The sequence below is a fragment of the Poecile atricapillus genome, chromosome 14 (assembly GCF_030490865.1).
Source record: "Poecile atricapillus isolate bPoeAtr1 chromosome 14, bPoeAtr1.hap1, whole genome shotgun sequence".
Lineage (NCBI taxonomy): Eukaryota > Metazoa > Chordata > Aves > Passeriformes > Paridae > Poecile > Poecile atricapillus.
The window spans coordinates 4,727,845-4,754,809 of NC_081262.1; the positions used below are offsets into that span (position 1 = coordinate 4,727,845).

The 26,965-nt window shown below is 39.4% G+C and overlaps 1 protein-coding gene across 3 annotated transcripts in view; it reads left to right on the top strand.

Annotated features, from left to right (window-relative positions):
* Window positions 1–26,965, top strand: part of RBFOX1 (RNA binding fox-1 homolog 1) — a 788,876-nt gene that overhangs the window by 422,750 nt on the left and 339,161 nt on the right. For all 3 annotated transcript variants that reach the window (XM_058849299.1, XM_058849301.1, XM_058849302.1), the window contains one exon: window positions 7,199–7,240. In XM_058849299.1, the coding sequence (XP_058705282.1) occupies window positions 7,199–7,240 (42 nt within the window). The remainder of the gene's footprint in view (window positions 1–7,198; window positions 7,241–26,965) is intronic.

Consider the following 26,965-nt stretch of genomic DNA (forward strand, 5'->3'; position numbering starts at 1 on the left):
CCTTTCACTTTATGACACTCTGAAGATTAATGTTTTAATTGGAAAAAAGAGCAGCTCTGAGGAAGGGGACAAATGGAATTCTGGATATCTGTCAGCTCATGGGCTTCTTGCTGACAAGGCAATATCTGCTTTCTCAGACCAGTTCCTTCTGTAATGACCTCTCCAGCCAATAAAGTGGATCTGCCAGATAAAAGCTGTGTTTTGGGTTTTTCGTCATTTGTCAAGCATCGGTGGCTTATTTTTTATCAGCACACAGGCAGAGCGAGTGGGCTTGCAGATGTTTGCTGATAGCACCGGGCTGGGGCTGCAGGAGCTCTTTGTAACACAACTGCCTTTGGTAATTGTCTGGAAATCCATGCCTGTCTCCAGTGATATCCTCATTGTCAGGCTGCTGTTCTCTGCTCTGCCTTGGACTCTTTTTGAGTGGTTACCTGCAGCTGGAATAGCTGCCACTTTAAAAGGCTAGCAGTAATTTTCCAGAGAAAACTCTATGTAAAGTGGAGTTTTTACTTAAACCCTGTTTTAATTTTGCTGTACATTCTTGGCCTATAGATTTTAGCTGTCATCTCTGTCCATGATCTTTACCTCAGAAAACCTTTCATGGAGCACATCAGATTTATTGCCTTGTTTGGGTAATACAGACCCTCAGAATTCAGCAGTACCTGATATCCAGATACTAATTAGTATCTCAAATTTCTTCATCCTATATTTACACTAGCTTTATCACTTAATTGGTATTCATACCATTATCTTCAATTTTCTTTTTCTTTCCCTGCATAGAGTCTTTAAGGAAAGAAACTTAAAACCCTTTTCCCCAAAGGTGCAAGAATTTACAAGAGTAAATTTTGTAATAATGATATGCTTATGAAACAAGAATTGTTTGTGCTGCAGTGAATAGGGTAATACCTGTAATATGCCAGGCTTGGTTTGGGCCTCTGTACATCATAAGATAACAGACTTTAATTCTGTACTGCTTGCTGCTTTAACATCACAGTATTTTTAATTTTGTTTTTTGTAGTTTATTCTTTGTTTCTTCTTTTTTTTCCATTTATTCTTTGTAGTGCATTGCCTTTGCCTTCAGATTATTCTGTATAATATTTTCTGTGCTATGCAGGGAAATTAAATGCACTGTGGCCAGTCCTTTATGTATAAAATGAGTTTATATTTGAATACTAGCCTTAGATGAAGTTTCTCATGGGATGGCTCCATGCAGAGCACATCCAGAATTTCATCTTGAGGCTTTCCCACACAAGTGTTTCTCTGGAATGGTACTTGTAAAAGACATTTTCTTCAAGAGTATTATCCTGTTTTGTATTGAAGTCCTGTCTAAGGTAGTTTCCAGAGCCTTAATGTCCAAGGATTGGTCATCCCCGGAGTGTGGATCCAAATTAAACCCTGCAGTGTCACCAGGTGATGGCAGAGACCCACAGCTCCCCAGGTGTGTTTGAAAAGCAGGGAACTGATGGTGTCACAGGGTGTGAGCACAGGGAGAGCTGCAGTGCTGGCTGCTCTCCTGCCATCCTGCAGGGATTCTGCTCCCAGGGATGCTGGAAAAGGAGGAACTTCCAGCCTGTGCTGCAGCACCTCCAGTTTCCTTGAATTCTCTCAGGGAGCCAGGGGCAAATTTGGTCACATAATCTATCTGTGATCTGCAGCATGATTTGGGCATACAGCTAAGGCTGTAAAGAAGCAAAGAAACCAAAAAATTAAAGGAAAATAAAACAACAAAGAAAAAACCAAACCCCCTGCTTTAGGTAACCATGATGTTCAAGCAATACAGAAAATCTTCTTGAAAAACACATCTCATCCAGCAGCTAAGAAAAGGTGAAAATTGGACTTTAAGGGTTCTCAGTTGGTTAAAGGAGCCATTTTGTAAAAGGAAATAATTGCCTACAAACTGGTTTAATATAAAAATCTTTAAAAGTGTTTTATCTTTTATTTTTGAAGATTTTCTACTTTTTCTTGTATCAATAAAATGATCCTGTTTGGAATATGTTGCTAATTTGAGGGCAAAAAGAAAAGGAGAGCGAGAAAAGCCTATAAAACCATAGATTATTTTTTATGGATGATGAGATGGTCCCCATTTGCATTTACAGCTTTACAAGGATTGTAGCACTAGGCTCTTTTTCTTTTTTTGATGGAAATGCTTAATCTGAGCTCAATGGGCCATAATAATTGCCTGTTTCTTCCAGTAGAAATAAACCAACTTGTATGTGACACTTGAAACCTTAACTCTGCTTAGTATTACCCACGGAATTGGAGACAGTTCTTCACCCAAATATATTTATGACAGCAGCACCAGTCGATATACAATACCCAGCCAAGGGCGTTGGAGAATAAATCAGTCCCTCCAGCCCCTGCAGGAGCACAATAACTGATGGTGGTAATAAAACCCCAGGAAATTAAAATTCTGTGCATGCAAACACACATACCTAGGCAAGAGAAACCCGAAGCTCTCTGTTCTGGAAGGAATTTGCATATGCATAGACATATACATTGTGTACCCCTCTGTGTTAGAAACACAATGGAACGCAAAGTCCGTGGGTTGTCAGCACATGATCACCTCTTTAACCTGTCCTCAACATTTGGGGGCTTTCAGGAGACAGGTCCATGAAAATTTAGGCATCTTGTAGTGCAAAAAGATGAGCCCAGTTATTCCTTGAGGAAAAAATACTGATGTTCTGTTTGAAAGCTTCTAGATGTTGCTGTAAGTGACTACCAAAGGCTCTGAAATCTGCATTTCCAGTTCATTTCATCCTATATATTTATGCAATTACTGGTATTTTTAATGAGTCCTCTGTGTTTGAGCACCTTGGGCTCTACTGTGTGGCATTGTGAGCTCTTGGGATGACTGTTGTTTCTTCACTGGTGTTTTGGGGTTTTGCATGTAGTACTGAGAGGCAGTTTTAGATTAATACACAATATTATTTATACATTTATGTACAAGCCCACACTCTTTCCACATATTTAATAACTTAGAGTATTATTTCCTCTGAATTCTGTGGGGCAATGAGATAATGAACACTAATAAGTAATAAAAAGATGCAGGGAAGTGACTGTTTCCAAATGAAATACAGCAGTGCATGGTGAGTGTCCCTGTGTAGCCTTTTTGTGTAACGTGGCAAGAAAAAAAGCATTTAACTTTTGACAGAAGACTTTTCCAGTCAGATGAGTGTCTAATGTGAGAAAGCACTGAGAGATGAATTTTGCAGATAGAATGAAATTGTATGGACTGTCTCAGAGTGTCTGGTGAAACACAACTGCTACAAGTGTGAGAGGATAATCTGTGGCTTGATTTTAGCTGTTTAATCTGTGTATGAATAGAGGAGAAAGTGAATTTCTCAATCAGATGATGAGCAGTCACCAGCTGGGGGGCAGGTTCTGGTGAAGGTGCTGTGATTCTCCTCAGGGCCAAGCCTTTCTCACCTGGCTCTCAAGCTCCACAGTTCATGTGCAGGTACTGACTGTTATGATAAAAACAGACAAATTGTTTAAATTCTAGTAATCATATTTGCACTGCTCTTTTTCAGGTGTAAAAAGAAAAGCAGCAATATCAGGGGGCCTTTCATTTACCCCATATGCTTAGTTATAGTAAAATACCTATTAGATAAAAGGCATTAGATGTTCATCTATTATTTTTCAGCCACTGGGACTGTGCTTCATTTCAAATAACCTCAATCCTGAAAACATTTTGAATTTGAAAATGTAAAACCAATACTTGAGAATGTTGTACTGCAACAGAAAAGTTATTTTACATTTAAGCAGACACTTTCTGTAAATAACCTTATTCCCCTCCTATTGTTCTCTTTTCCCAATCACATAAGCCCTTCCTTTTAGACTGGCACTTAACAAACTTGACAGCAGAAAACCTTGCCAGGTGGGCTGTTGGTGTTCCTAAACACCTGCAGTAATGCTGCTGCTGCTCTCTGTCCATTCATGCAGAGGTGGATCCCATTTGCTGTTTGGTTTCCAGCTTCCTCAGAGCCAGGGCTTGTGTGTCCTTATGAAACTGATAAATACATTTAACAGATATACAGATATTGAGTTTTCCACCTGTTACTTAAAGAAAACAAAACAGATTTCCCCATTCTAGTCCTGAACTCACTGGGGAATGACACCAGCAGGTTGCACAGTATTTCCAAAGGGTCTTTTTGGGTTTAAAATGATGGAGCCTGACAGCACAAGTGTCTTCTAAGACTGCTGTCCTGTAAAGGAGCCTGTAGTTCTTTCAAAATTTTTCCTTGATAAAATCCTTTAAGGGAAATGAATCTTTTAGGAATTCTTCCACTAAACTCATAGTATGTGAGAGCTTGACACAGTGACACTCAACATACTGACCAGTCTTACACTAAAATAAATAAATAGTTAATTGAATATTGTTCAATCCAGAGCTGTAGCAAAGTAAATTTAGGATTGAGAAGCAATGTATTTAAAATTGCAGGATGTGCACAAGGTTTGCTTCTAGGCTCTCTTGATCATTAATTAAATATGTTATGGCTTTCAGTTTTTCTCATTTATCTGTGCAGGTTTACATATTGTAAATGCATTATTTATGTTTTCCCTTAAGTGCTCAGCACTGCCAGGATGTTTCTTTTAAACTGGCACAGATAGCAAAAAAGACAAAATGAGAGAGCAAATTTGGCACCGGTGAAATGCTCAGAGAGCTGCTCGTGTTCAAATGAGCTTTTCCCAGATGTATTTTAATAAACTTGAACTGACAAATAGAGGGCCAGACAGGCAGATGCCATCCATGTTTAAACTATGAATGTTTTGAGGTTTTTTTTTTCATTAAGGTAAGTTTGGTTGGTTTATTTATTTTCTTCCTTTTAATCTCATCCTAATAATGCCTTATCACTAAGCCTTGCTGCTTTTTTTCTGGAAAGCTCTCAGGATGAAGGGGGATGAGGGAGCTGTCTAGGTGGATGCTCACTCTGAGTGAAGCCAGCTCTGAAATGGATTTTGTTGGTGTAGCTAAAACACAGTTTGGAATCAACCATTTGCTGAACTTTGAACCGAGGGAATTGCCACCACTGGTGTGTCCTGCACCTTGCCCCTGTTGTTTTTTTCCCCTTTCGGAGTAAACTGAGTGTCAGGCAGGTGGTTGAATCAAAAATTAAAATAGTGTTCTCACATTCATATGAAAGCTGTTTGTTTTGAAGAAAACTGATGGTTTTCTTCTGTTGGTTGCACTCCCAGATATGGAGAAGCAGTTGGATGTTAGGATGTGGTCATCTTATTCACTCACTCTTTGCCTCTCTATTGTATTTTTCATAACTCTCATTAATTCTTCATGTTCATAAACACTTCTTTCCCATCTTAAATACAATCTTTCTGGTGTCTGAGATGTTAGGTATTTTATGTTTCAAATTACAGTAGCAAAGAGCTACTAAATAACCACACAATTAACTATCTGCTTAAATAGTCAATAACTACAATCCTTCCACTCTGAGTGTTTGATACACTTTTTTTCCTGTTATCTCAGAGATTTCACCTTTTTTGCATTCCAAACCTCCCCCCTCCATCCCCCCACCAGAGGTTAAAATCTCTAACACAGAAAACCTAAATAGTAAAAAAGGACTCTGAACAAAACAACCCAAACACACTTATTTTACCTACACGATCACTGTAGGTCCCTTCCAACTGAAATATTCCATTCTGTTTCTTTTTAATCGAGGTGAAGAGGTTCATGTGGAATTCAGATCTGAAATTAACTCTTGAGACTTATGCAAGCACACTGACAGTGGGGGCTAATATAACCTTAAAGTGACTCATAAATGGTGTAAAGTCGTGAACTCTGAGAAGTGGAATCGTTAGTCTGCAAGTGACAGTCACTTCAGCTGTACTTAAATCAACTCCTTAGGGGAATTGTAATTAGACCTATGCTGAATTCCTTTACTTTTTATTCCCTGCTGGGAACTTCAAAGAGCATTTGTTTCTGTTAGGTTTGTATTTTCATACAGGGAAACTGTTGTAGAGCTCCTGCTATACAAGTAGAAGGTTAAGCCTGTAATGTTCTTTTTAGGATTCCTTCTGTGATGCAAACCAGGCAGTTTTATTTTGTTTGTAGTAACCTAACTTTGATTGAGAATTTGCCATTTTCATTATCACTACAGAGTAAAAATATATGATACAAATGGGTATTGGTTGGTGGTTTAACTGTTTCTAAGCACAAATAGTGATAAATGTGTCCTAAACCTTTGAAGATATCCTCAGAAACATTGCATCTGATTTCATATTTTATGGATTGTTTGCCATCTACACTAATGACAGAACTGACAGTGATACACTTTCAAGGCTAATTATGCTCCCTAATGATTCCAAAATTATTCTAAAATTATTTTTTTAAAAAACAAAGCAAAACCAGACACAAAAAACCCTCTCTCCACACAGACAAATCAACACCCAAGTGCCTTCCTGAGCAAAGCTTTGAAAGTTTGGGTCCAGAGGTCCTGGTGGTGGCTGACTTAGACACCTGGGAACTGGAGAGCAGGCTGGGAACTGGAGAGCAGGCTGGGAACTGGAGAGCAGGCTGGGAACTGGGTGTTTCAGGGCTGCTGCTGTTCTCAGAGCTCTTCCTGGAGGATCCTCTTCATTCTGGCAAAGTTGGGATGCCCCAAATTGTGCTGCCACTGCCCTGTGTCTGTTTGCACAGGGAGTGAGGTCCTGCTCAGCCAGCAGCAGCAGCAGCATGGGAAAATAAAAAATAAAAAAGCTGTGGAATGAAATAATCTTCAGAGTGACTTTTACACCAGATTAAAACTGGATGTTTCCATAGGAAAGTGTTTTATCACTTACTTGAAGCTTCTGTATCTTTATTCCTGAGCTGTGCTGTGAATATGTCACGATATTGACAGACTTGTGATAGAACACAAGAGGAGGAAAGAATCTTCCTGAACTGGACTCTGCCAATGGGGTGTTTAAAATCTAAACAGGATTCTTTTCTACTTCAGTTTTGTTGTGGGTTCTGGTGTAAATTTCGTTTTGACCTTTGTAAATTGAAAATATAAGTGGGAAGAATATTTTCTTTTTTGCAGTAATGATTCTGTGTTGATGCACAGGACAATATTGTGTTTAGATAAATGGCTGCATTTCCAATATTTACTGTGTAATATAGGTAGACATAGCAGCTTTGTTGTGGCAAGAATATTATGCTTTCAAAGTTATTTTGGCTTTTTTTTTTCTTTTTTCCCTCTTGTAGAGTTCAAAACAACAGATGAGTTGTGAAAGAGAACAGCTAAGGGTAAGTGCAATGATATGTTCCGTTTCTTTAAAACATAAGCAGAATCTAGTCTGTGCTATTGACAGATGGATTATGTAAGAGTAACATATTTAGTTCATTTGTTGCTTGTTGGTAAACATTGTACATCTTTCAGTACAAAGGAGCTAGATAGATCCAGGGTTTGTTTTTCTTTTCTATAATGGGTGAGATTTGCCATTAAATGTCTCTTCATGGGACCCCTGACACTCAGTGAGCTCCTGCCGTGCTCCACATGCAGCTTTAGCAGTGCCAGAGGTCACTGTGCTCCCCAGACCTGCTCCACTCTGAGGCTGTTTCCTACAAGAAGATGTTATCCTGTGGATTATTATAGTCTGTGTACTTCCAGAGAGGAATCAGTGGCAGGAGCTGGTTATTTTAGTCTGGCTGCTGGTTGTGTACAGTCTGGAAGGAGATGGAGTTCCTGAGCCCAGGCTGCTGGCCTCTCTTGTTTTTCCCTTTTTCTGCATTAGAGTCACCATGTTAAACAGCTTTTAGTCTCTGCTCCCTTTAAATGCTGCAGATCCCTGAAGAAGCTTTTCCATTGCAATATTTCTTGATTGATCCTAGTATTTGTTTGGGAAAGCATAAGAGCCTTCATTAACTAAAAGAAGAAACCAAAACCACAAAAACCCCACCAACCAAAAGCTTTTTGGTCATCTGAGTGTTGCTTAATAGACCTACATTTATTGATAGCACATGATGACTATTTACTTGAAATTCCACATGCAAGTAGAGAGGGAAAGGCAGGACTGAAGGAAGGGTAAGTTTCTATACAAACAAAAATATTGTTGGAAATAGGAAAAGCAGCTTTCTGTTTGTTTGTTTGCTGTTTATTAAGCATCAGCAGCGCCTGCATGACTTGAAAGTATAAAGAATATACTTGTCTTAAAGTACATTGTGCAGTGTTCTTCTCCATCCAGCCATTCTTTAGATTAACTCCATCAACATATCTAGATGCTTCAGCTGGTCCTCACCACACTTGTAATGGGGCTTTTGGTAAACAAGTTATGCAAGAACAATGCATCACAAATTGTCCTCAATTCTTTTCTTGCTGACATGTGACTGCATTGCATTGTACTGGAGCTGGAGTGACAAAGCTTTGTTTTATCAGTAGTCATGTCTCAACAGAGCAGCTGTCAAAGCTAAAATATTGCAATAGTACCTGAAGGACAAGCTTTTCAAGAGGTAGAAGTGCCTTGAGAACAAAGAAAGTTTTCTTTTCTTTTTCTTGTTTTTATTTTCTCCCTTAAATGAAGGAAGACAATGCTTTTAAATATAATGTGATGGGGCTGCCAGCTCTTTCTTCAAGTAAATTTGGGTGCTTTTTTAAAGCTGTGGATAAAATGTGGTGCAGTGAAACTTTTATGTATCTTTCTATTCCAGTATTACACATTTATGTCTAACAATGAGCTCAGTGCTTAGGGTGCCTCTGTGTCATAGCAAAACGTGACCCCTGAGGACAAAACCATGTCTGTAACCCACTGTGGATCTTCTTCCACAGCTCCTGTCAGGCTCCTGTCACACTAAACACAGTTTGTGATGTAAACTCTGCTCCTGTCCCTGAGCTCCCCACGGCTTTCACAGCGAATTTAAATGTACTGTGTGGACATGTTGCACTTTGAGCACCAGGAGGGTGTCACTTGACCATCCTGCCACTCTTAGGTTGGCTCCCTAACTGAGCAGTGCTGATAAAGAAATGTTTCATTGGCTGAAGCAGGTTTGGCAGACCTGCAGTGTTTCCTTTCGGGGTTTGTCACCTGCCATGGAGGTGAGGCAGTCTCCTCACAAGAAGCAGTGCTTCATCCCAGCTGAAAGAATTGAAATAGAACAAGGAAACAGGATTAAAACAACAAAATGCCAACATCCCGTTGTTTGTTAAACCAAGTAAACCAGATTATTCTTAGATCATCTAATAATACAATAAAAAAGATACAGTATCTCCCTCTTTCTTGCTTAGTCCAAGATGAAAGTGTTGCCACTCTGCTTTTTTGATTCTCTAGTAATTCCTTAGTCTAAGAATCATAAAAAGTTTCAAAAGAAAAGCTTGCTAAAAGCATAATAGTGTAAATAAATAATTAGTGATTGTGATACCTTGAGAGGCTGCCTAGGACAGAGGCTGGACAGTGTTAAAGGAATAAAGTGGGTATTTATTCAAAGGCCTTCAAAGGACACATCTGGGGAAGTGCAAGAGCCTGGCCAAAGCTACACCCAGGATGGACCCTGGGTCACAGGTTGTTACACTTTTATAAGTTTTGGTCCATTTACACACTGGGGTAATTGTCCAATTACAGCTTCAGGTTATGAAGTCCCATCCTCTCAAACTGCTGTTTCTACTTTTTTTGGGCCCAAAGCTGCAAGGGTGTCCTTGGCTCTGGGGCTGGAAAAGGATTGTTTTGTCTGACCACACTGCGAGGAGAACTTGCAAACACTTGATTTGAAGTTCAGAGTCACACACTAAGGCAGTGCAGAATCTGCTAAACATGAAAGCTAAAACTTAAGGCATCAATTGTGTGGCTGCAGAAAGAAATGTCCAAGCCTGACTAAAATCATTTCTTCAGACATTTCTCACCTCTTTTCTGTTTCACTGCCTTGTAAATTCTAAATGCAAAGCAGCACATCACTGTTCTGGAATAAAGCATTTAGAGTAATGAAACTTGTTCACATTAGAGCCTCTGGCCATTATACATTATATTTACAATAATGATAATCCTAATAATTAAGGAAGCCTGTGTATTTTAACCATTTTCTAGTAACTATTTGAACTTTACAACAACCACAAGTGTGTAACTTATTTGCCCTGCTGAGCTGGTACAGTCTCTAGGTAGATGTTAATGTCTTTACCTGAATTATTTAAATGAGAAATTATACAAAAAACTATGGGAATTCTAGCAAGGCTGGTTGGGGTTTGTTTATTCCATTTGAAAACATAACATAACTTAACTTTGGGGAATTTCCATTTTATTTTTGAGAAATAAGGCACCAATGCCATTTTTCAAGTTTTACTTTCTCTTGGCAGTGATTTTCATTACAGCCTACTGCCTTGAATAATAATTATTTTCATGTTTCTTAATGTCCTTTTGCTTTCTAATCTGGTGTCACTTAAATCAAGTTATACTAAAAAAAACAACAGTGTGTTTTTAAAGGCAAATTGACTCATCAGTATTGCTCTCCCTACCTCCCTCCACACACTGCACTTCATCAGTATTTCCTTTAAAGAAAATAATCATGTTCTTTACTCCCCTTCCTCGTGTTTGGTGTTCCCCAGTCCTGGTTAATAAATCTCTTTTTGGACAGTCACACCCTCTCCTCCTCTCTGCCTCTCTCCTGCTGTCCCTTGATGCTCACCAGTGGCTGTGTGTGGTTGGCATTCTGATGCATTAAAAATGACCTGTAAAGACACAGAACTCACAGCTTGCTCAAAATAATTTAAAAGAGCTTTTCTGCTTATATTTCAGTCTGAAAAACAGACTTTGAGACAAGTGTGGTGCAGGCTTTTTTAAGGCCGTGAAGGAAATTGGGATAGAAGCCCTAAGCAGGGATTATTTGGAGTACATAAAGCTATAAATAAGGGCAGTGACAGCTCAGAAGTTTGTCTGCTGCTCCCACCAAACCTTCCCTGCTGCTCTGACTTCAACCTGCCATGCAACTTCTTTATCACAGCCTAAGGACATGACTTAAATGTACAGGCTGGCTTAAAGCTTACTGAGCTTTACCCAACCTTGGAGTCACAGTTTATCATTTGGCATGATGAATTCAGCATACCTGTTTAAAATGAGCTCCCGTGTCTGCAGTGACACGAGTTGTGCTGTAGCAGCGAGTCCTGACGCAGCAACACCAGCTGAGCACTCCAAGGTGGGCAGAGAGCAATTTTAGACTCTAATGTTGGGAGGATTTATAAATGTTCCTGTGAATACCAATGAGGTCTAATGGTAAATGGTGTGATTAGCTTCCTTGATCTGAAATTTTAAGTGACCCAGTTGTTGCTCTAATTAACTGCTTCTTTCACATGTGCTTATTATCAAGATGCATTATATGCAGCCAGAGTTCCTTCTCTGGTCTGAAATACGGGCAGGGCAGGCTCCTACTATCATCTTGTAGTTAATATCAACTTTTGTGTTTTTATAGGGCTCTAATTTTCAAGGAGACAGAAGGAAGTTTTTCATTCAATATTGTTCTATTTGTCTTATCTCTTATAAGGTAAATGAAATAAAGTGCAATAGGCAGCAAAAAATGTATCAAAGTTATGCCAGGTAGAGAGGAAACAAAAGCAAATGCATTGATTTAAAAGCAAATTATACCCAGAATAATTTTTCAGCAACACTGATCCTGCAGTATTTAGCTTTGTGTCGTTATTCAGTACATTAATTTATAAGGTTTGTAATGTGCTCAGCTACATTGATGAGAGCACTTGAACACTTTTTTAGAGAAACTTTTTGAAGCACTTTGTTGTGGCATTAGCTTTCTCCAGTGATTAAGAATAATCCACTGTCATTTTTGTGTCCAGTGTTCCTCTGAGGCACCAGGGAGTTACACAGTGATTCAGTGATAGACACCAATTCCTTAATTGGTTTTATGCTGAGCAAAAACAAACAAATAACTGGAGAGAAGAAGAGAATCAGAGTGGAAGGGATTTGTTAAGTAGACATTATTCTTGATGTTTTGTGAAATGACTCAGGCTGATAGGGCAGAACATTACTTGGTGGCTGGCCAAGAACCTCTGCTCTCCATCCACCTCTTCCCCCGCTGGACAGGAGGCAGAGAAATGGGTATGAGCTTGTTTTGTGAGTCAGTGATGTCTTGTTACCAGAGAGAAACATGTAATTCATAGCATTCCTGCAAAACAGGGCAGCTGGTTCTGGCCAGTGATAAAAATGTCACTTTTCGCCTTTCCTCTGCAAACCCTTGGTCTGCATTTGTAAACGGGGTGTGTGTGTTTTGTCTGGAAGAGTAATCTGGAACTACCAAGTGTTATATGTCCCTCAAAGGAAAAGGGGTTCACAGGGGAGATAACTACTAAAGTTAGATCAATCCAGTGTGTACTACTCATCCTTTCCTCAGGAATTCACAAGAGCTGCATTTGCTGTGCCAGACAAGTGGTTTAAAGTGATCCTGCTTTGGTTCCTGCAGTTATTGTTGCAGTGAGCTGTGTGTGCCATCCTCCTTGCAGGTGTAGTGTGGAGATGATACAGGTAGATGAGATCAATAAGATGATGTACTTTTGGTTCCTGATTTGTGTTACCCATTGACATGGAATGAAATTGGAGTGTTTTCACTCACTGTCTTACCAGCTCTAGTCCCAGCAGTGCCCTAAAGAGTAATACACATCACAGCTCAGGAAGGAAAACCTTGGAAATAAAAATCTAAAAAAAAGACTGGGGAGAAGGGTTAACTGTAGGGATGTGATTTCATTTAAATTTTAACTTAGCTTGAAATAAATGTGTGCCAATAAAAAAAAAAAAAAAAGGCAACTGGAAAAATGTAAATTTCAATTGCAGGACTGCTTGGCAGTTCTGCTAAATTTTGAGTCTTCCCAAAAATAGTAACTCATAATTCTGGCCTCCAATTTGTTGCAACTAAAAACAATAGCAAGGTAATGAAAACTGTTGAGGTTCATGTTTCAAGTGCCATGGCCTCTCACCACAAGGATTCTCTTCTCTTCAAATCCTATCTGGTAATAGGGCCCTTGGATCAAGAGAATAAAGTGTTTACAGCACTTCAATAGCAATGCCACTCACTTCAGGTTTCTCTGAATTTTTTCAGGCATAGCTAAGAGGCCTTTAGGTATTGTCCTGACTCTGCTCTTGATGGAATGCTATTCAGAAAACTTTCCATTCCTGTCCTGATGTTGTTTTGGCATCTCTCTCTGAGAACAGCAGGCAGAGGCTTTTCTGCTGTTCAAGCACCACTTTCTTTTGAATTCAACTTTGATTTTTGCACAGTCAAGTATTTTCTCTGTGTGGTGCTCCATAATTGCTAGAACTGAAGGATTAAAGGAAATTTTGGTGAGGCTGAAGCAATATTTGCTCTAAGTACCTGTCTGGTTAGGGTGACAGACTCGGTTTAGGGCTGCAGCACTTAGTATGGAATTCAGCAGCTCCTCAATGTGTGTTTAAACTCTTATTTGTACACAGACAAACAGGGACAGGGAATATTTCACTAAGGGTAATGAAGCTTCAGGAAGTGGTAAATTTGTGAAGGGATAGAAAGAAATATATTTGGACAGTTAGAAGCCTGCTGAGACAGTACCCAACATAAATTCAATATCCTGGTGCTCTCCTCCTGCTGCACAAAGTGAGCAATGCCCAGTCCTGGATCCACTGTGGATTTGGGAGCAGTTTCTGCTCTCAGAACAGCAACTTTTGGTTTGGCTTTCTGCAGTGCCTGCACACAGCTCCTGCTGCAGAGCGCTCGCTGTGAGCACGGATGCTGCCCTAGAAAAGAAGAAAGGTTTTCTTGCTTAGCTTGTGTTTGTTGAGAGGGAGCTCTTTTTTCACACAGCTTTTGTAGTTTCTCTTTGATCATCTGGAAACCAGACCTTTGAGTGCACAGCTTTAACAGTGTTTATACTACCCTGACTTATTATTTCAACCTCTGTTGTTGCTGAGGCAATTTGACTAGCAAAGATCATGGTCTCTTTAGTGTCACACCAAATTCAAGCAGGAAACTCTGTCTAGTTTACAGAGCAGTTTGGAGAGTTTTGTGCTTTTGGGGTTTTTTTGTTCGTTCATTTGCGCCTTTTTTGTTTGGTTGATTTGAGTTTTTTGCAAGTTTCGTGTCAGTGTTGGTTGTTTTATTTTGTTTTTTTTTCCCCCCTGGATGTTTCCACAAGACCTTTCTGGCTTGGGTGGGGGTTTGCATGGGTAGAGGTGTTGGCTTGAACTATTTTCTTTTAAACTTGGGTGGAATAAAATGAAAATCCAGGAAAGGTTTTCCAGTTGCAGAGAGTTGGTCTGGATTTTTAACACACTCTTTGGTCCTTCTGCATGGTGGATTTCTGTTCTCATTTACAAATACATAAAAGAACAGACTGAGTAACAAGATTTTTAAAGGGAACAAGAAAGGCATTGAAAATATGGTAAGAACTGAAAAAATCCCAAACCCATTTCCATGAACAATCCAAACAATGTGGTGCTACAGGGACATAATAGTCACTGAGCCACACTGACTTCCTGAACCTGGTTTTTTTCAGGTAGAGAGAATGAAGGAATATTGATTTTAATATGGATATCATGTATTGATGTCAATGGTCTTTTCCTGTTCTGTAAAATCTTTCTAAACTTGTTTAAACTGGTCAGGTGTACTACTCTACAAAAACATTACATTATGCTTTTTTAAGTAGCTGCCAAATTTTTTCAAAGCCCCAAAACTACAAGTAAAAGTAAATTCACCTTAAACAAAAACCCAAGAAATGCATGAATCAATATTAATATGCCAATATATACATAGAAATATCTATTTGTATTATACATGTATATAAATACAGTTAAGGATCCAGTCCTACTGACTTGTGGTTGACATGAACATCCACCACACTGTTGGATAAAGAGTGAAATCTTGGCTTTGGATAGGCCAGGATTTTAGAAGTCTCTATTTGTTCTTAGTCTCAACCTTTTTACTAGTAAGAAGAACTGAACTGTAACTTTGCTCTGTTCTATTCTGCAGTAAAATCCCAATTTGTCCCGAATGCCAAGTCTTTGTGTTCAACAGGAATGGTTTCCTTGGTACAAAATCCCCAAAAAACTCTCCATGTAGTGCCCATTAAGTAGGATAGAGAACTAAAAAGGAGCTATACCAAACAAACAAAAATCATGTTTTATCAAGCTGACAGTAGTTTTGTGCCATCCTGAAGTTTTGGGCTCAAGCAGGGAGCTCTGCCTGCTGTTGGAAGACAAGTGAAGTACAGAGTTTTAAAAATACCTTTCAACTAATTTTTCTTCTCTTCACAAAGGCTTGCAGCAAAAAATTGTTTGGAAAAAAAAGTGTATTATCCAGAGTTTGCCACTTTTCCCTGTGTGGACAGGCTGGAGAGGTGGAGCCAGGTGAACCTCATGAAGCTGAACAGGGCCAGCTGCAAGGTCCTGTCCCTTGCCCGAGACAAGCAGCAGTGTCAGCAGGTACTGGGGGACAAACTGATTGAGAGATGGAAGAAATCCCCAGCTGGTGTTTTCATATTCCTAGGGTGGTGTCTGGAGGATCCATTTTATGAGCCAGGAAGTCGAGGAAGGTAAAAATGCTCTGTTGATTTGTAGCATCTTTGCTGTTTCTCACCCCTGGGAGAAGCTGACCTTGTTTCAGGAATGTTTTCTCCTCCACATCTGCGTGCTGTTGTGTATTTTGAAGCTTTGATCACCTCTGTTTTCTTTAAAGACAGTGTGGCTTAGACAGGGAGAGGGAGATGTAAAACCAAAGTGCATCAGATCACAGGCATTTTCTGTGCTCTACTAATACCAGAAATTTGAGTCCTTCATGTGAAGGAGTGGCTACAGAGGAATCCCAAGGATGTAATCAAAAGCCACGCAGGTTGTTATTCATAGGTAATGGGCAAAAGTACAGATGCACTCAGGGCTCACAAGTTCCATTTCCAGCATTTCTCTTTCATGCAGTAGTTATCTCTGCCTTTGGATTCTTAAGATCTCTTTGAGTACAACAATGAAAGTAAAAAAAGTGGTGTTCATCTCAAGGTCACTTTGGTACTTGAGAGCAGCTGCCCTCCAAAGAGCACATAATGAATAGTTTTATTACCTTTTGGTTGGTTTTCCCTACGTGCTGTGGATTGCTTCATATCCTATCAGCTCATTTCTCCTTTTCTTTTTTTTTTTTCTTTTTTTTTCCCTCTGAACTACTACTTTCTACAACTGTTTTCATCATTGTTAAAAATCACTTTTATAGCACCATAAATTACAGCCACTTTACAAGCACGGAGTAAGATTCTTCCTTTGCCCCAAATACTTTATGGTTCAGATACATCCTTGATATCTGGTGTACCTTTTTTTATTTAACACACTGCCTGGGAATTTTAAGGTAGATTGCATTAATCTCCTGTTTTATTCCCACAATTTTTCACGATCAAACGATGGTGAGTGCCTTTATGTGATGCAGATCACCAATCATCTGTTTGCTACTTCCCATAAAGGTATTGTAAACATTCTGCTTGCTGAGAATTCCAGGCACATACTTTTGTGCTCCTACCATTGTATCTAAAACCTGTAGACACTGGGAAAAAAAAAAAATATCAGCCTTTTGATAATTGAACTCCCCCCTTGTTCTTTTTTTCTTGATTGGTATTTCCCTGTTTTTTTGGAGTGAAATCTCCCAGGAATTTTCACCTGGTATTGCCCCAGTGCCCAAAGAAAAACCTGGCAGCGTGTTCTTTGAAAAGGTAGTTTATTTTTTTGAGTTTTGGCTCAATTATTAGGCTCTCAACTCCAGGGTATCTCCTACTTCATTTGAACTCCTGCTTCCACTAGTGCAGATATTTAAATTCTCATTGTAGTTATCATTTAATTTGAAATTAGGATTTTTTTAATATTTCTGTGGATGATAATAGTCCAAAATACATTAAAGGTCTATTACTGTAATTATTTACTATTCTCTTTCACCTTTAAACAGACACCTTTTTAAAAAATCCAAACAAACATCTGTAAATCTAGGGAAAATAAAACAAAACAGCATAAATTCACTTAACAACCTAAATTTTCCTAAGCCCTTGAAATGTGCAGGTCTTGGGTGCTGGGCACCTTCCCAGTCATATGCTCAGCTGGAAATGTGGAGTTCACTATGGGACTGTGGGGATTTCTTTCAGTTATCTTATATCCATGGTATCTCTTTTACACAGACAATAAAATATTTTGAATATTCATCAGTGTTAAAGATATAACAAACCTTTTCTTGGCTCATTTTTATCCAAATTTTGGATTTTTTTTCACATGTTAACATCAGGCAGGGCAATCATTGTGTGCTAGCATTGCCATGCAGTTCTTTCTAGTTTGAAAACCAGATGTAATGGCTGCAGAAAATAGTTTCCCATATTCTATTCAGTATGTTAAAATTAAAATTCTAAACCCAAAAAAATTAGTAAGTTTATTTTTTCTCTAATATCTTTGAAAATGTATTAGAGACTCCAAAATTATGCATAATGGTATTAGGTTTACATTTGTGTCTCAGACTTTTACAGTTTTTAGAGAACTCTGTGGCTTATCTGATACCAAATATATCATGTTGTGAAAAAACATTGGCTCTTATTTAAAGAAAGCTGAAAGGAAAATAAAAAAAATAATAATTTCTCAAATTGATTAATGAAAATACATTTCCATGTCTTAGTCAGAATCACCCAAGCTTTATTTTGAAAGTGCTGGCAAACACTGAAGTTATTAAAAACAGAAAGAAGTTCAGTATGCATCTGTAATCATACTGCCATTAGTGTGGTGATATAATATAGAGGAAATACAGTTGAAACAAAGATTTTTTGATGTTATTACAGTAAATAATAAAAGCAGATTGATGTTCCTGTGTGTTTTTCTGAACTAACCCCCCCCAAATTCTTGCACTGTTTATTTTGCTGTGCTGCTGGCACTAAAGCATGGTGTTGATGCACTTCAAATGCATTATCTGGAGCAATCAGCCTCTTCCCTGCTTAGGTTCCTGCTGGAGCCACAGGGAGTGCCTTTCCTTGGCCAGGTGGAGGAAAGAATGGGAAATTCTTGGAATTGGATTGGAATCTGGAACATAGAAATAGTCTCACAAGATGTATCTGAGGCAAAGAGAATTGTCTCATGTGTTTAATTAGGTGTTGGTACTCCCTGACTTCAGAGTTTGGGTTTCCAGAGCCACAGAAGAGTTGAATTCAGTTTTTATTCAGAGCAGTGAGAGATGGTGGAGACTCACTCAGTGTGCAGAGAGCATCCAAGTTCAGTGCCCAGAGGAGAACACCAAATATCACCTCTGAGAGGCCAGATGGGCTTTATGCAACCTGATCCTGCAGCCCAGAGTCTCCCTGCCTGCAAAGAATTGCATTAACGAGCCCTGCTCATGGAGAATTCCAACCTTTGAAGTGCAGGTCAGGCTGGAAAACAAGCCCTGCTTGTTACCCCTTTGCTCTGAATGTAAAGTGTTCTTAGGAGACAGTAACTAAATAGAAGCAGGGTACCCAGTTTTGATTGGTGTCTGCTTGTTTGTCATATTGGCACATGGAATTTCATGTCAAAAAAAAAGAAAAAAGAAAAGAAAAAATCAAAGTATCTTTTGAAAAGCTTTAATATTGTTTGCTTGCAAAGCTCAGTTTGCAAAGATGCTGTGGTTTAGCAAGGTCTTGCTCAGTGAAAGGCAGTCAGTGCTGTGATGCCTTTGATCAGCATTTTGCATTTCCTCTGTGAGTGGAGCCCAGCTGAGAATGGCAGTCCCAGAGAAGGGATTTCCACACTGTTACCAGCTCTGGGCTCCCAGAACCTGCTCCTGCTCCTCAGCTGTGGGCTGTTCCTGAAAACCAGAGCAGCAGATGTTTGCTCTGCCCCTTGCTGATGCTCTTTTAGGCTCAGCCCGAGTGCCACCAACCTTTTGCCCTGGGAAGTTGCTCAGGACTGAGCAGTAACCCTGGGCTGCATCAGTGTTGCCATTGTGCTGGTGATTTTGTCTCTGATGAAAGATGGAACAGCAAAGTGTGGAACAACCACTCCTTGTGATGCTACTGGAGCATTTCCCTCCTGAGGGGGAAAAGAAAAAAACAAACCCTCAGTTTTCACACATACACAAAGTTTTATCAGCCTGTATTTGCAGAAGAATCTACATTTTGGTTTGAGACAGAGGTTTTATTTCTAGAATGTCACTGACTTCAGAACAGAGTGTAATTTGTTTTGGTTTTTTTTCAGTGTCAGTACCTGTGCATTTGCTGTTGGAAATAGTGAACTTTGCATTTTGTTGCTGGGAAAGAAGTATCCAACTGATGTGAACCATGAACCCCCTAGGAAAGTAGAAAATACATAGATTCAGAGCATCTCAGAACACCAATTAAATATTTAGTGTACAGGCTGGATCCCTCATAATGGAGAGTGTCTGAGGTAAACACAGCATCTCTAATGTACGATCAATTTAATAATGGAAAGGACGGGCAGCTCATGGAAGGGGAGACAATGCAGGGAGTATTTTGATTTCAGGCAGAAGAACTGTATGAGAAGTGAACTTTTCAGTTGTGAGAATGAATAGTCAGACAATCCAGCTTTGGTTTGCTGAAGGAATTTCTGATAGTCCTGGAAGGCAGAGGAGGAATGTGAAGTGCTCACAGGTTGGTTTGATCATTGCCTGGTTTGCTGGGCTAGTGGTGGCTGTGCAGGAACACTGCCATGCTTTGTAATGCTTGAACTATGCAGGGAAAATTATCCTGAATCTGACCTTTTGCAACATGCTGCATAGTCCCAATTTTTTTTTAAGACCAGGAAAAACATCATTCCTCCTGTGGGGATGTTGGAAGGGGTACAGTGACCCGGTTATCAAGCGCTAGCAGTCTCTTGTCCCAGCAGGATGGGCAGCTACTCAACCACAAGACCTCCTTTGCAGTTGTGTTGCATTTATCTTTCTTCTAGAAACACACAACTTTTCTTCAAAACCATCCATGTCCTTCTTAAAGAAATCCTAGAAATGAGTCTTTGTGCTTTCAAGCCTCCAGTGGGAGCAAGAACAGACCATGGATAGCTGCAGTCACACCCATTCACAGATGTGTCTGCCCTCTGCCAGAATCCCAGAAAGCATTCTTCATCTCCTTTTGTCTCCTGGCACTCCCTGGGTCCTCTCTCAGGGTTTGGACTGAGGGACAGAACTTTCCCAGTATTTTTGAAGTGATGTCAAAATAATTTGAGGCCACTTGTGAAAATCAGACCAGTTTGGCCATGCATGTGCATACAGCACGTTGCATGCTTTAGGAAAGCACTGGTGCAGCCTGAATTATTGTCTCACTGCTTATTTGTCTTTAATACACAAATTTCAGGTTTCAGAAAATGTCAAGGGTTTCTAGAAGAACTTAGTCTGAGACCTATTAAAGGCAAATGTTCTGTGAATCTCATGATAGAAGCCAAAAAAAAGAAAAAGGACAATGGAGAAAATCTGCAGACATCAAGATGATGGAGAGGGTCCTACAAGTCACAAAATGAAAGGCAGGCAGAGATGCCCAAAGTGTTTTTGTGGTCTGGAAGGCAGCCAAAGAGGCATTGATTTATTAAAGAGCAGCATCACGGCTTCCTTTTCTCAATTCAATGGTGCCATTAGAGCTCCTCAAACAGTCTCTGATTTCCTTGAGAATGAGGAGCAGAAGATTCTGAAGACAGTTGTTATTTCCAGGCTGATGCCAGACCATCACTTTGTGTACCTGACTGGGGAATTCAGTGTGTAAAGTGTTTGAGTTCCCCGACTTAAACACAGCCACTACTTGTGCAAGAAGTAGCCCAGCAGCTGTGCAGGTTTTACACTCTGCAGTTGTGATGTGGTATAAAAAAAACCCAGCTTTAATGAGGGAGGAATTGTGAGACATCAATTGTCTCTAAAATGCCCAAGTCAGCTGTTTAGTTAATGGAGTTAACTCAGGGCTGTTCCTGTGCACTGCTAATATACTGGGAGTGATTAGCACCTGTAGCGTCAGCTTTTTGTCTGGTTTGGTAGATATCCCAATCCTCTTACATAACTCCTTTTCCCTGTTTTCTCTCTGAGCAGGCAGGATTAGTTTTGTAGTTTTCCATTCCAGGCAGATGCCCTGGCCCTGCAGTGCCCCCCAGAACCCTGTCCCTGCATCTCCCCATTTATCACCTGCAGGAGATGGGCACTGCCTGCACCAGGACACTGCTCAGAGCCCCACACGAGCCTGGGAGCAAAGCTGGAGGTGCTGGCCAGCCTGATGGGTTCTGCTGCTGTTCCTGGGACTGCAGCTGGCAGAGGAGCAGATTTGTCACTTTATTTATCGCAGGGCTGATGCACAGTGATGCTCTGGGAGCAGGGGACGTGTGCCCAGCACACACTGTGGATGTGCCTGTCCCTCACCCAGTCAAAACACTGATACAAGCCACCCTCAGTCAGGAGGCTGTTCTCACCTTGTTAAAAAACAAGTGAGACGAGAAGACAGAGCATGAATTAGTTTTGTCAGATATATAGTCAGAAATAGCAGCTGATAGGTTTGCTGTGATAAGTTCTGTCTGATGGCTTTGCTGAAAGGTAGGCTGTACCATGATTTACTGAACTATTACAAGTGGTAAAACTGATCCATTTGTTATCATCCCGTGCATAAAGACTTCAGGATTTAAGGAGCCTGCACTAAATAACAAAGCAATTTATATACTCATAAACTGAAAATTACAGGGAAGAAGTCCTTAAGTCATTTGCAGTAGGAACCTTTTATCATATTAGTGATGATTACCAAATGTTAACCCCTACTCCCCTTTTTGAAACAAAATCTTACCTTACAATAGTTGCAATTACTTAAAGAAATCCTAGAGACAACTTTGTATTGATTTATTGTGCAAGTGTGGCAAATTTTATTTATTTATCTGAGTGCCATCCCTCTCCCAGCCCATGAGCTGATTGATGGATCTGCCAGCAGCAGCACGGGGCTGATGTTACCTGAGGAATGGGATTAGCTGGCTCCACTACTGGGGAGCAGATCTTTACCCAAAGCAAATTTGTGTAATATCTTGAAAAGAGATTTTTTTTTTCTTTATTTCAATAGCTAGATAATAGTTAGCAATAGTTGGTTTCAGATTAGCCTGTTCTAAGGAGAATATAATTATGTGTCCTACTGTGAAGATGGAAATACCCTCTGCCAGGTTTTAAAAATGCATTAAAAGATTGTGAGTCGTCTTTGTGTTCTCTTGGAGCAAAGATTTCATGGGCAGTGGAAAGAAGATGTTGACTAAAGCTAAGCAAACATTTGCCTGGAGGCAATTTTACTGATGACATTAGTTTCTTTTTTCTGCTCCAGAGTGTCATGAGACACTTAATTCATTCAATTTTATTCAACCAATCTAAGTTCTCAAGGAACAGATGAACTGAGAACCACTTGTTAGCAGTACTCAATATTTGATATCCAGCTTGCTTTGCTCAAGTGTGAATGATTACATGCTGAAACAGATTTGTTTCTTTTTGTCATCTGTATAAGCAGAGTATCTGAAGTCAAGGGGAAGATTTGCACACACACCTGGGCATCGTCCAGAAGAAAGCAGGAGACCTGTACTAACATTTCAGGAAATTTAGTTAAAACTCTTTTTTTTTGCAGCAGGAAAATTCTGATCCCACTGTCCTTGTGTTAAACTTTTCTTTCACAGACCTTATTTAAGTAAAGTCAAATTAATCATAAACCCACAGTAACACCCTCTGTGATCAGACTGGAGCTGGAGTCCAGCTGACATCCTAAAACCAGGAGAGTTTATGTGAGGTTTTCTTTGGCAGAACTGTTGGCTGAATCTGTTCTCACCAAAGAGAGTGAAGAAGCAGCAGCAATGCAGCACCTGCCTCTGAAATTATGGGTGAGGGATTGGTTGAGCTGTTACCAACTGAACAATGATCATTAATAATTTGCCTTAGTAATAATCACTTAGTTACCTTGAGTTTTGTCAGGATAGAATGATTTGAGTGTTGGGAGAAATCAGCCATTTGTTCATCACAAATGAAGTGTTTGTACCACACAAAGGAGCAGACCCCTCGTTGTCTTCTTCCCATCACCTTGCTGTGCTGAGAAGAGGGAAAGCAGAGTTTTATCTGTCTGGTTCTGTGGGAAATGATCAGCTGTGGGCATCCCATGGAATCTGGGATCTGAAGAAGCTCCACTGAGCACAATTCATCCCCTGAATCAGCCAGGAATCACGGGAATCACAATCCAGCCAGGAATCCTGACTGGGGTTTGAAATTGTGCTGAGCTTCAATGGCCAGGTTGTTGGCTGCTTGCTCCTCAGGCGTTCCTGGGACAATATTCTGACCTTGTTGTACAGCAAATGAGCACAGAAACCAATTTCTTGCATCAAAAGTGACAGAAGGACTAAAATAATAGAAATTAATTGAAAATGGAAAAAGAAAAGGAAAACAAAACCAGAAACCATGTGGTCAAAACACAGTTTATAAACCAACAGAGCTGTACATAAAGTTGCACTTCAGTTGCTCTTCTGCATTTATGCTGAAATCTGAAAAGCAAAAGCCAGAAAAAATACAGCAAAAGCCACCCCCTTTAAACTGCAGTGACACAAGAACAGATTAAGGGCTTGTTTTGTTTCCATACCTCCTAACAATTTGCAGCTTTTCATTTCATATACAGCCATAATAGATGAGGCTGTTAAGGTGTGGGATTTAAGCACAAACACAAATTTTTCTAGCCTTCTAAATGCTTCAAATTATTTTTTGTATTCTGTGTAAATTATGTAACGTTTTAACATTTTTGCAGCTCATGTATCATGTGCATCATTTGTATCTTTTATTGGGGAAGTTGAAGTAAAACAAACCAGTTCATTACCAGTAATGGCAGTGTAATCATTACCATCACATTCCCTCCCTCCTTTAGTAGGCTTTTTGGTTTTTAAGAATTATTAAATCCCTCTGGTTTAAATTTGGAAGAACAGAGATGTTAGTTGAGAACACAGACTCATTAAAGTCAGTAAGTTTTGTCTTTGCAGTCCATTAGTCAAATCTATGATTTTGATACCCTTCTGTATGATCATATAGCACCTAGAAAAACAGAGATTATACTGTCTAGCACTGAGCTTGTTTTAATATTCCTGCAGTTCCTAGGAGTCTTACATCCCCTGCAAAAGGAGGAACTTAGTCTGCATTTTCTTATCTTCCAATGCAGTAAGCACAATAACAGTGCTATTTCCAATCTTCTGTGTCATTAATAAATATGCCAAGAGATGTCTATGAATTATGGTCCTTTAATAAGGTAATGGAACTCCTAGAATCTAGAGCTTGATTTTTTAGAAATGGGAACTGTTGAGGTGCCAATAAGAATGTGCTGATCACAGATATAACTTATCCTGATTAATTATGAGTACACAATTTATTATTTCGTTGTTGCTGTTACCGACTATTTTTATCGACCCTTAATATCCCACCAATCCCTCGTGATTCTGTAAGGAAAATCAAAGATATTCTGATTATCAAAGTCCAGGCTGTGGTACAAGCTCACCCAGCAATGCTGGTTCTGGAATTACCTGGGAGAGCCCCTTGTAAACATCTTTGGGAGCATCAGAGGAACTGGGCCATTCCAGCAGCAAAGAGCAAAGGCCCAGATTGGTAACAGTTTCTGACTGGCTTTTTTTAAAAAAGAACAACAAGGTTCTCATTGATTTCAGTAGCCTTTGACCTGAACCCAGTGTCAGTTCTCTTGGACCAGCCTTTATTAAAATGATTGTGGTCAGTACCTTCTATTTACTTTTTTTTTTGCATTGTTTGCAAATCCAGAACATGTGAGAAGTGACCTCAGAAAACAGGGTTTGGTTTAAACTTCAGCCACAGGTGCAAAAAGCAGAGCAATATACCTGTTTGCAGTCTTTTTATCCATGTTTTTCTACCTGCACAGGAATTACAGATGATCTAACAAAGTATTGAATAATATCTTGGTGAAAAATAAAACACTTCAAATGAATGGTTTTGTACAGCAGCATTAGAAACTGTTCTTCTTCTTTGGAGGAATAGGATGTGAAGAATAAAATGAGTAACCAATTTAATAACAAAGAGAATTTAGAATACAGAGAGAGTAGTTGAAAGCCTTGGGACACCATTCCCTGAAGTTTCATATGCTACCTATGCTCCAGAACAGGAAAATTTTGATACAGAAGTGATTTATAGGCAATAGCTGTGCACAGTCTTTTATCACATTAATAAAATCTTTAACTAGTCTTTGAAAATTCTAAAGCCTCCCGTGTTCAGTTGAGGTGCGCAGATAGAAAGAACTGCTGGCTGGCAGATGTTCAGATACATTATCAGAAAATGTATTTTCAGCCTAACCAGTATAATGTAATTCATTCTAACATGATATTTCAGGTTTATTACAGTGTAACTGCCTGCAGAGCACGGTGCACTGAAAGCAGGTGAATGTACAGCTTAAAGGTGACAGGCTTGGCCAGGTAGAGTGCTGAGAACTGGTGCCCAAACTGATGCTTTAAACAACTCAAAACTGGAAACAAAAGGGTTTTCTTTTCCTCTTGGAGTCTAGCCACATGAAGGAAGTGGCTTTATTTCCTGAATCCTCACTAAATTTATATAAATGTTATTGTCGTTGCACATTACAGTAAAAATTATCACTCTAGGAACTGCTGTGCTAAATCTTTGCCTTTTGCCTCCACTAAAAGAGGAGGCAACATTTAAAACAACATTTAAAACCAACATTTTACCTGGCCATAGCATTTCACAGATGAAGCATAAATAGCTCTGAGTGTGTCTCTGTATCTGTTTCTCTGTACAAACTTCTCTATTGAAATTTTAGTGTGAAGTGCCACGTGAACTGATGGCTTCATTATTTCTGTTAAATCGGCTCTGAACTGTCCGTGGTGCCGCAGTTATTTTCACTTGGACTTCACCCTGGTGGCAGATTCCAGCTGGTTTAGTGCTTTGGAGTTTAGTTTGTTCCCCCCAGCCTTGCTTTGCTATTGTGAACCCTCTTTATGGGCTGTTTCACCAGGTGCCTCTCCATTTGCCACCTGCCCTGCTGCACTGAGTGATTATGCAATTTAGTTAATGTATTTTAATTGTTCTAGGTGAGATTTTACCTTGTATGGTCAGGTTGAATATGTAAATGATTTGGAGTCCAAAGGTGAAAAGAATGGGAATTTTTTTTTTTTATTATTTTTAATTTATTTTTTTTTTAGTGAGAAGTCTGTGACCAAAGATAACAAATAAATAATCAAGCATAAAAATAAGGCAAATTTTCTGTTTAATCTCATTCCCATGGCCATTTCTATGCCTCATTTATTTAGTTATTAATGTGTCATGGTCAGGGTGTGGCACTCACCCGTTCACAAGGTCAGGCATGATTTTAAATACAGTAATGCAGCCTTAAAAGTAACTAAGATTTGTCTCCTTTACATTTTAAAGTTGTTTCTCACCTGAGGATGATGTTGATCAATTTAGTAAGTACATTGTGTGTTTTAATGAGATGGGTTAAATGAGTTAAAAGTATTTTCTTGTAGCAAAGGATAAAAGTCCAAGTGTCAATCAAAAAAGCTCAAGTCCTTTGCATGCTCACTAATTTGTATAAAGTATATTCAACTTTTATAAAAAAGAGCAAAAGATGCATCTCTGTATCAACCTTTATTAAATATGCAAATCACAATCCTAACTTTGATTTTGAAATATGCATTATGGTAAGGGAAAAAAAAAAAAAAAATCCTACCAAAAATAAATGAAATTAGCCCAAGCCCTTTTGCTATGGTCTGATTTACTGTTGGTGAGCCCTGTTTCTCGTGCTGGCAGCAGGAAGAGCAGCAATAACACTGTGGAGACAGTAGATGGCTGTAGAAAAGTGTGTTGAGCACTCCTGTGTGAGCGTAATAAGATTGGGAAAGGCCTTGACCTGACTGGATGCAGCTTTTATCTGAAGTACATTTAAAGAGATAAAGCAGAAGCAGGGTGCAGTACATGTTCCTTTCTTTCCTCTAGGAGCTTTGCTTTGAGTTTAAAAATTTCTCAAATGTGGGATTTGTGAACTGGGTCCTTCAGCAGGGAGAGGTAATGGCTGGAGAGCCACCCGAG